The sequence below is a fragment of the Erpetoichthys calabaricus genome, chromosome 17 (assembly GCF_900747795.2).
Source record: "Erpetoichthys calabaricus chromosome 17, fErpCal1.3, whole genome shotgun sequence".
Taxonomy (NCBI): domain Eukaryota; kingdom Metazoa; phylum Chordata; class Cladistia; order Polypteriformes; family Polypteridae; genus Erpetoichthys; species Erpetoichthys calabaricus.
Genome location: NC_041410.2, coordinates 32476999 through 32491525, shown reverse-complemented (window position 1 = coordinate 32491525; position 14527 = coordinate 32476999). Strand labels below are relative to the sequence as shown.

The following is a 14527-nucleotide window of genomic DNA, read 5'->3' as shown; positions in this document are numbered from 1 at the left end:
CAAATATAGGTTTAGGTGTTTCCCATAGAATTCTGGTAGATGTTTTAACATTGAGTACATTTCCTTGTAATGGTATAAGTCAACTAAAGTTCTTTGAGTGCAGGCTAAATGACAATATACTGTTCGCACAGATGTATAAAGTGTCCTGTCCAACATACACAATTGATTAGTACATCTTTTGAATAGTATACCAACATTGCAAACTATATAGCATAGCCATCCCAATCACCTGAGTCAACATTGAGACCTTATGAAAATTGCATCTGAGATTGATATTTTAGTTATGGTGGATTGATGCAAAGGATAGAGTTCCTCAGAATGTAGTAAGTATTCAGTTTAGTTAGTTTGAAAAATGTGTTGAATCTATGCTAAACCATTGTGAAGTTGTTCTGGCATTTTGTGGTGGCCCAAACCTCATAAAACAATTTATCAAGATTTGTCTTGTATTTTGTAAGTTACCTGCACTTCAAGAGCACCGCTTTAAAGTGGACTGTATAGATGGGTGGAAATTAAGAGACCACTAGTCAAAAAGAATTAACTTGAGACCTATTCGTAATAATTAGGCTAGAGCAAGATTTAGCATTTGTCTACTTTTCAAAGCAATAAATGTGGCTCAATTTCAACACAACCCCTGTACCAAGAAATTCTGTGTCAGCAATAAAGAGTGGTGATCTGCTGCATCTTGCTTATGGGGTCTACAGTTGGCCCACAGTTCCCAGAAATATTCCACTTCAGCTGGTGAAACAGATTGTCCAGGGACAAAGTGGCAGTGGAATTAATTGATTGATGTTTGGGAACAGTACACTTACTAAAGCATATTTCAGCTTTTGATCTTTGGAAATTTGCAGACTTTTTTTTATTTCTTCTAAAAAATGATTCACAGCAAAGTTTCTTATGTCTACTTGTTTTTTAAGGTTGGCTGGCATCATGAAGTGTTTGTTAACACTAGTACAGAGCAGGCATAAATGTGTACATTTTGAAGAGTATAGTTTCATATATTGTTTGAAATCCAGAATGGAAGTCTAAATGACCGTCTTGAATCTATTGCATTTTGATATCTGTATACTTGATAAAAAGTATACAAATCCAAATCCTCACACCCCCACCTCCCCAAATCATCAAAGCTCAACAAAGGCATATTCTTCTATATATCTAAATATTTCTAATTCATTTTAATTCTGGATTTCTTTATTTTTAATTTAGGTCGCTTTGGTCACTTGGGCCTTGCAATCAACTTGATCACATCAGAAGATCGCTTCAACCTGAAGAGTATAGAGGACCAACTTGTTACTGAGATTAAACCTATTCCAAGCACCATTGATAAGAGTTTATATGTAGCAGAGTACCACTCTGAGGTGAACAGCCAGGATGAAGGAGGGCGATCTGATGAACAACAGTAATAGTAATGTCTCCTTATTTAAGCAAGTTTTTCCTTTATATCAATTTAAATCAATGTAAATTCCAACAGACCATCTTAAATGAGAAATCGGTTCTTTAAAAGATGTATCAATTAGCAGCATACACTTGCTGAACAAGTTATTAGGAACGCTATACTGATGCTAGTAGGGGTTCCTTTTGTTCTGAAAACACCATAAGTTCTTTGTCATGGATTCTACAAGATGTTGGAGCCATTCCTTTGACATTCTCATCCATGTTGACATAATTGCATCCCGCAATTTCTGCAGATTTGTCAGCTGCATATTCATGCTAAGAATCTCCTGTTCTACCACATCTCAAATGTTTTTTTCTATTAGATTAGATCAGGTCACTGGGAAAGCCTCTGTAGAACACTGAACTCGTAATATTCATGAAATCAGCTTGAGACGACTTTTGCTTTGTGACATAATGCATTAATCTTGCTGGATGTAACTGTAAGAAGATGGCTAAAATTGTAGCCATAAAAGAATGCACATGGACAGCAGCAGGACTCAAATAGGCCATGGTATTCAAGCGATGATTGATTGGTGTTAAGAGGCCCAAACTGTGTTGTGAAAACATTCCCCATGATTACACTACCACCAACCTAGATTGTTGATATAAAACAAGCTGAGTGCATGGATTCTTGTTGTTGGCGCTTAATTCTGATCTGCAATATGTGTACCTCAGCAGAAATCAAGATTCATCAGACCAGGCTATGTTTTCCCAGTTTTAAGCTGTTCAGTTTTTTTAAGCCTGTGCCCATTGCAGCCTCAGGTTTGTATTCTTGACTGACAGGAGTGGAACCTTAAGGGGTCTTTTTTTGTTGCTGTAGCTTACCACCCATCTCAGTGTTCAACGCAGTGTATGTTCTGAGATGCTTTTCTGTTCACCACAGTTGTACAGAATGGTTATCGGGAGTTATCATAGCATTTCTATAAGCTCTAACCAGTCTGGCCAAATGTCTCTGACTTCTCTCATCAACGAGGGATTTCTGGTCACAGAAATGCTGCCGACTGGATGTTCACTTTTTGTACCATTCTAAGTGAAGTCTAAGACTTACTTGTGTGTAAAAGTCTCATGAGAGCGGCAGTTACAGAAATACTTAAATCAGTCTGTCCGGCACCAATAATCACGCCACAGTTGAAATTACTGAGATCACATTTTTTCCCCATTTTGGTGTTTGAGGTGAACATTAACTGAAATTCCTTGACCTCTGTCTGCATGATTTTATGCATTGTGCTGCTGCCATGTGTTTAGATAATTGCATTGATGAACAGGTGTTCCTAATAATTTGCTCAGTCATTGTATATCTATATATCATAAATTAACAATTATTACCAAAAACCTAGTTATCATTACATGAATACAACTGTGTCTAAAATGATGACTACTCAGCATTCTTAACAATTGGTGATATTAGTAAATAAGCAGTTTGTAACCCAAGGTGAAAATAAAAACTTAAGTTTACTTTCTAAGTCAAGATATTACACATGCCACTGCTGTAATGAAATATTATACTAGGGAAAGATTTTTTTCCACCCTTTGGTTTTCAATAACTGCTTGGCTTGATTAGTGCTTCATGAATAGTAAGCTACCAGGTACATGATATCGTTATTTCAGCTCCAGAATTCCGCTCTGTGCTCCCAGCTTGATAAACCTTCCATGGAGTACATCAAACAATTTAACTGGTTTAAGTTTTTTTTTTATTGGCTTTGTACAGTTTTCTACCTGCTGTAGTTTCTTTAGTGATAGTTCCTTCTAAACGTACTCACTAGAATTTTTGCACATTTTTGTCCTGTTTCAATTCAACATTTTTAATGTGTTAAAATATTTTCTAATTTCACAAACACAATGCATTCAACACCTTTATGAATGGAATAATAATCTTTTTTATTCAAGAACATTTGCTTCTCCAGAATTAGTCAATTTCTCATTTACAAAAGTATTCATGCAATTAAATCTTTGCATGTATTCCTTTAGCAGCAGTTACAGCAGTATGTTTTCTTTTGTATATCTGTATGGGTTTCACATACTTTTTTTTTTAAATTTTTGCCCATTCTTCAATGTAAATTTGCTCCACCCCTGCCAAATTAGATGGAGAGAATCAGTGGACAGTAGTTGCAATTATAGTTACATGGCTTCTGCCAAACAAAAAAACACTTCCTTCTAGTTATTCCCCCAAGGCAGAATCTGAAAAATACTGAAGAGATTGTTTATGCCTGGACAGGTTATCTAGTTTCAGCCAAAGAACTCACTCTGTCAGTGTTACAGCTGACCTGTTGGCCCCTCTTCTGACAGTTGCCCTTCTTGTCCAATTTCTAAGTTTGGTGGAACAGCCTATTTTTTCCCCATTTTGTGTTGTGTACTTCACAGTGCTCTGAGGAAGGTTCCGAGCTTTTTTAATAACATTCCTCCTCCTAACAACTTAATCTTGACGTTCCATAGGCAGCTCTTATATCTTCACAACAGCTGGGCTGCTCTGCTGTTTTAGTTGTAAGTCCTTATAAATTTGATGTTTATTGTGCAGACATACAGTTGAACACAGGTGCATTGAAATGAACACAAGTATCTTTTACAGGAGTAGAAAAAAAACATTTAGGAGTGCAAGTTAGATTTTTCAACATAGCAAAATTAAAAATATTCAATGGGAGTTGTGGTACAAAACCCTAAACTTGTTTTAAACCTATATATGCATATTTCCATTCTTTGGATCTCTCCCCTGAGAATGTGACCATAGATAAAGTTAAGTATGTAAATAAACTGGTCAATAAAATGTGTCAGTGAGCTATGCTTATTGCATTAATTATGTTCTACTGCAGTAGTACAGGCCAGCACAACTCCCATGGAAAAATAGCTACCTACATCAAATGAAGGTAGACAGCTTTATATAGAAGTTGACAAAATTTGCTTCATGTTTGTGTCCAAGGAATGTAGAAGTTTTATTAAATGATAGCAAATGCTCTCAGTTTTTGTAAGGTTATTAAGAAAACATGTGACTAACATATTGAAGACTATTACAACCACACATTACTGAATTTTGTAAATAACTGTTATAAGTCATGCTGGGATATATGCTATATATAGTGAAAATATAATATAAATGCAAAACTGGTTATTACTCTTACATGCTTTGATTTATAGCAATAATTTTGTACAATTTTCCAAACGTGAAAAACTATTTGATTTAAAATAAAAGTAATAATAGAGTTTAAAGCCAGTTAGTAAAATATCTGCATCATGTATATTAAAAAATGTTTGTTTTGCAGGTCCACGAAATTGTGTGCCCACTCCTGATAGATACCTGGCTCAGTGCAAGAGAACTTCTGTGTCCCCACCTTTTCACTTTAAAAATATACTGATCTGCTCAGGCTCAACCCAAGAGTTTACACAATAAGGTTCACATGTCTGTGTTTCATACTGTGAAGCAGAGCTGAAAGCAGAAAATATGGCATCTGTCAAACTCCAGTGGAAAGACTGAGACCGAGCATATATCCAGTTGGAGTCAGTAAATCATCCCTTCTGATTGAAGCCTATCATCTGTTGTACTTCAGTCTCAAGTGCCTTAATCTGTAACTGATTTTGCCGTTGAGCTACCCAAAGCAAAATTACCAGAGGAGCTGAAGGAAGAAAAGCCTTTGACTGACATCAGCTCTAAGAGGAGTGGGGCTTTAAGATAGCATTTTGGTATTTCTACTTCCATTTTATCCAAAAAGCATCATTTTAAAAACAGGACATTTTGTAGCAGAGCCCCATCAATGAGAAAATATTGAGTATAATGAATAATTTCTGTAATATTTAACAACAAATGCTCCAGGTTCTTGTAATACAAAAACTGGAATGCCATTCTAAGGGATCTGTTAGTAAGTGTATCCACACGTTTGGAGCCATTGATGACATACAGATGAAAACTTTTTTTTTTTTTTGTTTTCCTCTCCCTCACCAGTTTTTCTTTTTTCAGCTGTGCAAAATTTGGAAAATGCTTTATTCGCACAATTTCTGATAATGATGTTGGTCAGAAGGATAGGAGCTTTCAGGGATGTTTTATTTTGCTGCTCCTATTCCACCAGCCATTTTCAGCAACAGTACTGCTTTGTGTTGGAATAAATCTCTACTGGGGACTGGAGCCTGAACCTACTGTGAACATTTGAGCAGTCAGCGACTGTAGAACTCACCAGCAAAGCGCCTTTTTTTTTTTTGTTTAATATATATATATTATATACACATATAAAACAGTGTTCCTTCAAAAAAAAAAAACAATATTTTGACTTTTGGATAGGGGAATTGAGTTGGTAATGGTATTCCTTTGCAGGAGTGAAACGAAACAAAAATACACTTGCCTCACAAAATTAATGTAAGATGGACACATACAACAAAAACTTATTTTTTCATATAAAACAGGAATTTGGCTGCACTTGTTTATTGTATAGTAAGATGTATTATATATGTACAAAAAACACAACTTAAAAGAACTTGTAAATATTGTATCATAGTGTTCCAGGGTGCTAGAATGTTGTGACAGTATGGACATGAGTTCTGTTACAAGAGACCTGGGTTTTGATTCGTCTCTCATCCCAGCTGAAAGGAGGCATTTATTGAATGCTGCGCTAAGAGTGATTGTACAGTATATAGGACAATTACATACACATATGCTATTAAAATGTACATAGGTTTAATGTAGCAGCATGTGTGTGTCTTGTAAGCAAAGTTTCCTACAGATGTCTTTTGCTTGCACTCTTGTCAGCAGCTTTCCTGCTCCAGGTAATGTGTGCACTTTTACATTACATTTAAATTGCACTTGCTGGTGGCTTGCTGTTTTGCTGTATTCAAGTTTAGGAGTGATATTCTGCTGCCATTCTAAAGATTGCCCAAACAGGGTCAGTGGTCAGGATATAAATAAATTAGACCAGCCCAACTTGCTTGTTAAGCCCCAGCTGGCAGTTTGGAATGAACATTTTATATAACATTGCAGGAAAGCAAACTGGACAGATGGCAAGGATTTTTGTCACCGCAAGTGACTTTGCAAAAACACCCAGAGTTTGGAGTTAATCTTTAACTTATTTTTTTTCCCAGCAGCACCAAAAATTGTTTGACTTTTAAAACCAGTTTGGATTTAAATATGATCATGTAGGCTAATAGAAGCTAAGTTTACTGCCAGTTTTTAGATGACACTGAAAGGCTGGTTTGTGTTAGTTCTTAAAAATCTAAACTTATCTCTTGATGCCAAATTCTTGCATTACTGAGGGTGGCTTCACATAAAACTTATATAAGAGGTTTCTGAATTGATTGCCTACAACTGACCAATTTGCTGTTTTTTATTTTGTGTTTGTTGAAAGTGTTAGATTAAAAAAGCTGCTGAGACTTTATTTACCTAATCTTTTGAGCAAATTACTTTGCTGGCATTATTCCCTTATAAATGTTTTGAGCATCTTGCTACAGTGTTAACATTATTTGTCTCCATTTTAAAGTCAAACTGGTTTCCAGTCCATTTTATGAAAATGTTTTCAGATTTTTGCTTTCTCCGTTTTTGTTTTATGGTAGGCTTTCATGTTGCAATTTAAAAATTAAGACTGCTTCTTGGTGAAAACTGAAGGAATTTGTCTTGTTCCTTTTCAGTAGGCAGCTAAACAAAGCATTTAAAAAAAAAAAAAAAAAGAAAAAACGGTGAATGACTTCTATTTGGAGCTGAGAAATTTTGTTTCCGTCTGTCTAAAATGCTGTTTTGCCCTGTTTAGAGAATTTGTTTGCCCAGAGAATCACAGGAGCAACAGTGAAATAATAGTTTGATTTTTAAATTGACACTTGTTTTCCATTATATATTGACACCCAGAGGGTTAATCCAGGTGGGATTTATTACAGTAGCTTCAGGTTAGTACCTTCAGTATCTTACACTCTATGCTGTGGTTTAATACATTCAGAAAATTAATCAAAACTCTTAATAGTCTTCTGTTAATTTATTTTTTCCAAGAATAATGTATCAAAATCACTAAGGTACCTGGATAATTCAGTGCGCAGCGTCCAAACAATATGAAACCTACCTAACTGCACGGGCATGTGTGTGTTCTTAGTGCACTGTTTGGTTTGTATGTGAACAACAGTGAGATTGGTCAGTTGATTTTTAACTTACCAACCTCTGAAATGGTCCATACCACTGGGGTTTCTTGAACACTTTAGATCTAGCTGACCACCTTCTTTTTGAAAACGTTTTTCTGCTCTACTTTTGACACCTCATATTTCAGTCTAGATACTGTAACATTTATTTTAACATATTCCTTTTAGACATTTTAATCCATTTAACAGATCCTACTGGATTAAATTTCTTTCATCTGCAGTCAAATTAGAATGAGACTGTAGAGGATAGTTGTCTCCAGTCCTGTTTTGACATGCACAAGTGTCGCTGTACCATTTGTTTTACTGCTGTTTTTTATTGTTATTCAAGAACAAATAATTAAAAAAAAAAAAAAAAAGAAAGAAAGAAAGAAATGTTGGTCAGTTTATACATAGAGAGCTGTTTCTGTAATGACGTTTCATGGCTGACTACCCCTGCTGTCAGTCTTGTGTGTGTATGTTTTGTTTTTTTGATAAATTGAAGCTCATACAAAAAAACTTTATTAGATGTTACAGACTTGGAGGAAAATCAGTCCTGTGGCTTTACTATATCTGAAAACCTTTTGTTTTCTGTACCTTCACATTGACTGCACTTTTGTTTACATAACATAGTTATTAACCCCTGTTGCCTTTTGGCCTCAGCCACTTCTAGTGTGGTTTGCTACCAAATTCCTAGGCAGTTTGTATTCTGCATTATCAGTTTATGGGGATGGCATCACAATATTTTTAAATGTCATATACTTTCCTCCAGTTCTGCCACATTTGTTTAATTACATTACAGCTCTCACAGTAAATTGAACAAATATTGAAAGCACACATACACGTTGAACCAATAATTTAATTTAGCAAAAGTAAATTGTGTGGTGTCCCAGTAGAATTAGAAGCAGGGGAACTATGTGTGACATTTATTAGTGATCCCAATGGCAGGTGATGGTGTGTGAATGCAGACAAGTGTACCATCATAGCTGAGCTAGTGAGTCACACATGCCATTCATTGGGATTACTATGGTGGGGAGGGGATGGAGGGAGGGGGTGGGGGGGATTGGGGTTTCTGAGATTGGAACTGGGGAATGGGGAGCCACTGGTGGGGAGATATGTTTTTATTATGTTCAAAACAATGCTGAACAAACCAATGTTGGGGTGGTTGGAAGGGTTAGACTTCATGATGAATGAATGCACTGTCTAAATAATTTCTGTTCTTTAGTTAGAAGGAAATCTCAAATGTGGATTTTTTTACCATTCCTTTTCAGCTCTTATCTGGATTGAAAACTGGCTAGTTTTTTGTTTTTTTCCCCCTTCCCCTCTTCCCTTAGGTTGGACACTTTCCCATTAGTAAATCTAGTTTTTTTTGATACAGTGCAAAAAAAAAAAGCAGGTATAATATTGTGGTCGTCTTACAACAGACATGGGAAAGGGTTTTTTTTTTCTTCTTCTCCAGGGGGGAGGGGGGTAATGTATATCTGTGAGACTCCGGAGACACTAAGACCACACTCAGCACTTTAGATCAGTCATGGCATAGACAACTAAAAAAAAAAAAAAAACACCCCAATTTTTTTTTTTTAGTCGTGGTTTTGTGTCTCCTGACAGGCTCACACCAATGTCCTCTTCTGGTCAAAATAAAAATGAGTAGTTTAGCCAAATATGACAAAAAAAAAAGCTGAATTATATTTAAAGTGTTTGTTTATAATTGACATCAGTTTGTCCCATCGGTCTTCTGGTGATTGCTGAATGTGTCTGATAAGTTCAAAATGGAAATAAATAAAAAGAAAAAAAAAAAAACATTCTTCAAGTTCTGCTTTGAATATAAATTTTAATGTAAGGATTTCTATTTAGATGTTAGAACAACAGGACCAGCTTTCCAGATAAGCAGAAATGTGGCAGTTATTATACAGTAATATTTAAACCCGTCTGATTCTTAAGGCTCAAATTATTTGTATGTCTCTGCATAGTAGTTCTATTATACTGTAAGTTAGTTCTGCCAGCTGTATGGGGCATGCCGGCTTATGCATTTATTCTGATGAGTAAAATGAATTGTGGCTAGCTTATTTGGCCCTGTTACTAATAGTACTAGCATTTTAAGTTCATGTGGCCCAGTCAACATTTCAGTCGGGACCCGAAGGGACAAACTTTTGTTTTTATGTATTTTTCCTCTTTATCAAAAGCAGACAATATCTTTAAAAATGTTGAAGGCTTTTTCTGTTTGTGAATTTCTGGATTATTTTAGTTTTGATCAGTATAAAAAAGTCAAACATGTTTGTCATCCCCTTATGAAAAAAAAAAAAAAAAGTTGGGTTGAATACCTTGAACAGAAATACATAAGCAATATGGAAACTGCAAAGTAAAATATTGTTTTAAAAAGAAAAAAATAGCCCATCTGTTACTGATGAGGTATGTTCTTATTAAAAGACAACTGAAAATTTTCCAGAGTCTGTTTTTCTTCTTCATCTCCTCTCCTATTCAGAGGTTGTGGCTATTGTGTGTTTGATTTCACAGGTACTGAGCCACTACCATAGATTTTGTATTACACCACCAGCCTGGCCTCTGCAAACTTCTTACCTTTTTGTATGTTCATAATTTTGGATCATGTGTTGGGGAACGAATTTGAAGGTGTTATATTAGTACTACTAGGTTGTTGTACCGTGTTAGTCATTATGGATGTAGTGAGAAGTAAGCAAAATGATGCTTTTTATTATCTAACTAGAAAGATTACAATATGCAAGCTTTTGAGGCAACTTGGGCCTCTTCTTCAGGCAAGAAGGATATTGCCATCTGTAATCTTTGTAGCTAGCCAAAAAAAGGTGTCATTTTGCTTAACTTTTCACTACAAGGTGTTATTAGGAACATTTGTCCTGGGCATTGGAGCTTGAGGGAGGCCCAAGATGATCTGTGCACAAATGCATTGTCTGTGTAACCCACATTAGTTGTAATAGTATCCAGTGATTTGACAGCAGCCTTCATTTTTAAATGAAACTCTTGAAGAAAACTGTATCCTATGCTAGTTCTAAAAATAAACAGACACCTGTTGAATTATGTAATACCAAACTTGGAATAAAGCTTCAGAGAACTCGAAATGATTAAAATTGACTTAACGCTCGACAATGTACCACAAATGACTGGACGTTGTTAAGATCCTGGCCTTTCTAATGGCAGTTTGAGCCTCAAGTGAATTTTGCTCATGTAAGTCTTCTCAACCACACAATGGTGGATTCTGCAGAAATTATTATAGTAGGATGTTATTTAATATGTTTGTTTTACATGATGTTCAAAACAACTATAACAAAACATCCTTTTAAATTCTTACAATGTTTTGCATTTTGGTTGAAATGTTACATATGCATTTGTAATGTTGTGCAGGTAATGATTATGGTAAATGACGTGTTGAGGTCAAGTGGGGCTCGTTTAGACTTTTCTCTCTTGAGCCCTGGTCTTAGGTTATGTTCAGTTTGATCAGTTTGACTTTTCCATTACAGTATAAAAGCTAGACTTAAGCCAAAGAGTGTGCTGTTCATCTGATGGCAACCATTTACAGAAAAAAAAAAACACTTCTCGTGTCTTCAGTTACATATTTTGCAATTTTTTTTTCATTTAAACTATTCTGAGTAAAAAGTATTGTTTTAAATTGCTAGGTGAGCTGGCTTTTAATGGGATGTTGGCAACATATGCTTCAAAGATGTTGCGTGTGCTCTTCTAGTTTAATGTAGATTTTACACCCAGGAAGTGGATAAGACTCTTGAGATTGTGAATGTGATAGTCATGGAGTTATGTGGTCGTGCATTCTTTGGAAACAACTTCGAATGTAGTACTGCTCCCTGCTCATGCTCGGGTGCACCGTGATATAGAGACAACCTCATTTAGTATAAAGAAACTGCAAATGACATTGAGTTGGCACTCCAGTCACCCCCAAGAGGTATTTGTACCTCTGATATAAATATAATAAACGTTGTGAGCTCAAATGATAGGGTGACCAATTAGATTTTACTCCTTGGGCCTTGCAACAATTCCATAATCTGTATGGGTGTAGCGAATAGAGGCACTGGAAATCTGCATAGTCTTTCCAGGGTTTTTGTATTTTGCTGTGTAAAGCTTTGGTCCAAGGATCGCTAAAATGTTTTTGCTGCCGCAGGTTTCATGGGGTACATCTGACAAGCATCTGTAACACTGGCTTCTAATAAAAGGCAATTATGTGCATCTTTTACAGTATTAGCAGCAGAGTGGAAGCCTTCCATCATGTTTTTGATACCTGTTCAGAGCAGATAATTTGTGTCCCATGTAGGTATGTAGTAGTACAATGAACATTGCATGTGAATGCTGATTTTACAAACTGAAAATATATCCTTTGTATGTGTAACTTCAAATGATCAAAGTGTGGCACCAACAAGTAATGTGTATTTTTTTTTTTTTTGTAATTTTCTACATTTTAAATTTCTTTCCATAACGTATTACAAAAAAGTACTTTGCATATACGGGAGGCCTGTTTACAACTAGATTTGTCTGTGTTCTCTCTCTATGCCCCGTGCAACATCATGCAGTTATGTACTACTTGACTGTAATCTTGTACAGTATTGCTGTGCCATAGAAGCAAGGAGGTTTGAAGAACTGCAAAACAAGTGATAGATGGTCAAACACCTTCAGTGGCTGAAGCCTGCATGAAAATAAATTAGATTCAAAATGGATAATTTGTAACATATGTATTTAGTGTTTAATCTATCAGATCTTGCAAGTCGTCTTTTAAATTTTCCACTAGTTTAGAAGCCAATTTATTTAAAGCAATTCTCCACCCAAAAATGATACACATTTTTAGATTACTTACCCCCTGCAGTTTGAAAAAATTTTAATGTCATGTTTTCATGCAGAAAAGAGAGAGTTTCTAATGGTATAGTGGTCTATGGTGACCACATTGGACAACAGTAATTAATATCAGAAACATCCATGAAACGAAATCTCACCTTTCTTGTGTTGTGTAATTTACAGCTGTATGCTCGCAGTGTCCCAAACACATTTTTAATAAACCAGCACTGAAACAAGCTTCTATGAATAAAAACATAATGCCTATCTATCTATCTATTTGAATTGCAGACCCTCCTCTCCTTCTTTCGTTACTCCAGTTGCTGGTAAGAATGTAAATGTATCATGGGATAATGTAGGGGCAGGCTGTGCCACTCCACAGGTTAATCGGCCTTCTGCTTGTTGAAGTATCTTGGATAAGAACACATATGAGGCTTTTCTAAAAAATATTTTTTCCCCTGTGTGTCTCAGTGCTTGCCTTTCATAGATATTACCTGTGTGCAATATTAGCCAACGGGTAAGTCGTTACTGTGCTGGACTCCTGACCAGTGAATGAGACAGGTCTTCAGTTCAAACACTAGGGCATATTGGAGCACGTTCAATTTTTGTAAGTGGTCTATTTACAATCTTTTAGTAACAATAGGTGTTTGGAATGCTATGTGCATATGACTAAATGAATTGATATGCAGATTATGCAATGCAAGATTTTTTTTCTTAAAGACCCCCCCTATTACATCAGTAACTTGAACTTGATTTCCACTCTTCATGAAAACATGGTCTAGATTTCTTTCTCAACTATCACTGCAAGCTACATGGATCAATTAACATATATGTAAACTTTTCTAGCTGGAGTATTGCTTTCCTCACTTTTTTCCTTTGAGCCATACCCATCTGTGAAGTTTGCACTGTGGAGCTGCTGTATCCCAGCGTGTTTACTTTGCATTGTCACTTCCTAGAAGTACTCCTGTAATAATATCCTACTACAGACTAATGAATGCTCACAAGCATCTCCAACCTCTTTCATTTTTTTTTTTTTTTTTGCTAACAAGGAAATGAACCATGCCTATTATATACTTTTTAAGAATGTTCAAGTACTTTGTTATAAATCCATTTACTGGCAATCTTTATTAATTTTTAAGATTTCAGGAAGACAGGTGAACAAAAATGCACTAGTCTTTCGACTAGCTACAGTCCCTCCATATAGCAATTGTTAAGAGTCACCAAGTGACCTTACACATACATCTTTGGAATAAAGGATGAAAGCTCCAGAAAACACCTTCTGCGGTGAAAGTCAAACAATCTTGTGTGGATATGCAGCAGCTTCTGGTTTCCAGTCAAATTTCCACACAGTATGAAGAAAAAAAAAATAGTGCCACCTTGTGGTTTTCTTTATTTTTGTAACAATTTAATTATGGGCTTATAACATTCCACGAGCATGGAGTTTGCAGGTTTTAGTTGGTAACGTGTACCTCTAGGATTGTTCTTCTTATAATTTCTAATGCCATACAGTCATGCATTTTTATGTTATTTATTTAGTGTGCTTCTGTAAAAAGCCAAATGTCTCCCTGCTACAAATAAAGTGCCATCAGCCTGTCTGAAAAGGTGCAGCCCTGTTTTACATTGAAGCTGATATGCAGTTTGCAAGCTGTATTATGCAATGCCAGTTAGAGGTCAGTAAGGAACTTAATTTTCATATTTCTCAGATTTGACTTCATTAAAATAAATGTTTTTTTTTTCCCCCTTTACTCCCAGTAGTAAGCTATATCAAAACTCATCTTTCCTATTTAGTAACCTCTAGTTTTGCCTCTCAAGAAGATTTTAAGGAGACCGCACTTTACCATGTACAGGTTTATCCTTAAAAATGTTTGGTTAGGTAGTGCCTTTAAACTTCTCCTGTCAGACTGGGCTTTGTGGTGGACTGGCGTGCTAACCAGAGGTGTTTTCATTGTGCCAAAAGTACGATCAATGCAGCTACGTTTAGTGTGTTCGCTGTGGCATTTGTATGGTGTGTTTGGAAGCCAAAGCACTTCTGTAATAGATGAGAGAAAAAAGGGATGCAAATAGTAAATACTGTTATGGACTGAAGCACAACTCAAGTTTCAAGTGGGCTATATAAGTGTAGAATTCATACTGTGGTTGCTTTTCATCAATTGGTGATGGATGACACATGCAGCCCTATTCACAGTAACTCGAGATCAAGCTACACGAAGTGCTCTAT

General features: G+C 35.9%; 1 protein-coding gene across 3 annotated transcripts in view; it reads left to right on the top strand.

Moving 5' to 3' along the window:
• The window catches only part of LOC114668158 (probable ATP-dependent RNA helicase ddx6), an 81273-nt gene extending 71328 nt beyond the window's left edge, over window positions 1-9945 (top strand). For all 3 annotated transcript variants that reach the window (XM_028823794.2, XM_028823795.2, XM_051920597.1), the window contains 2 exons: window positions 1204-1402; window positions 4686-9945. In XM_028823794.2, coding sequence (XP_028679627.1) covers window positions 1204-1400 — 197 coding nt within the window. In that variant the 3' untranslated portion in view covers window positions 1401-1402; window positions 4686-9945. The remainder of the gene's footprint in view (window positions 1-1203; window positions 1403-4685) is intronic.
• The last annotated feature ends 4582 nt before the right edge of the window (window positions 9946-14527 follow it).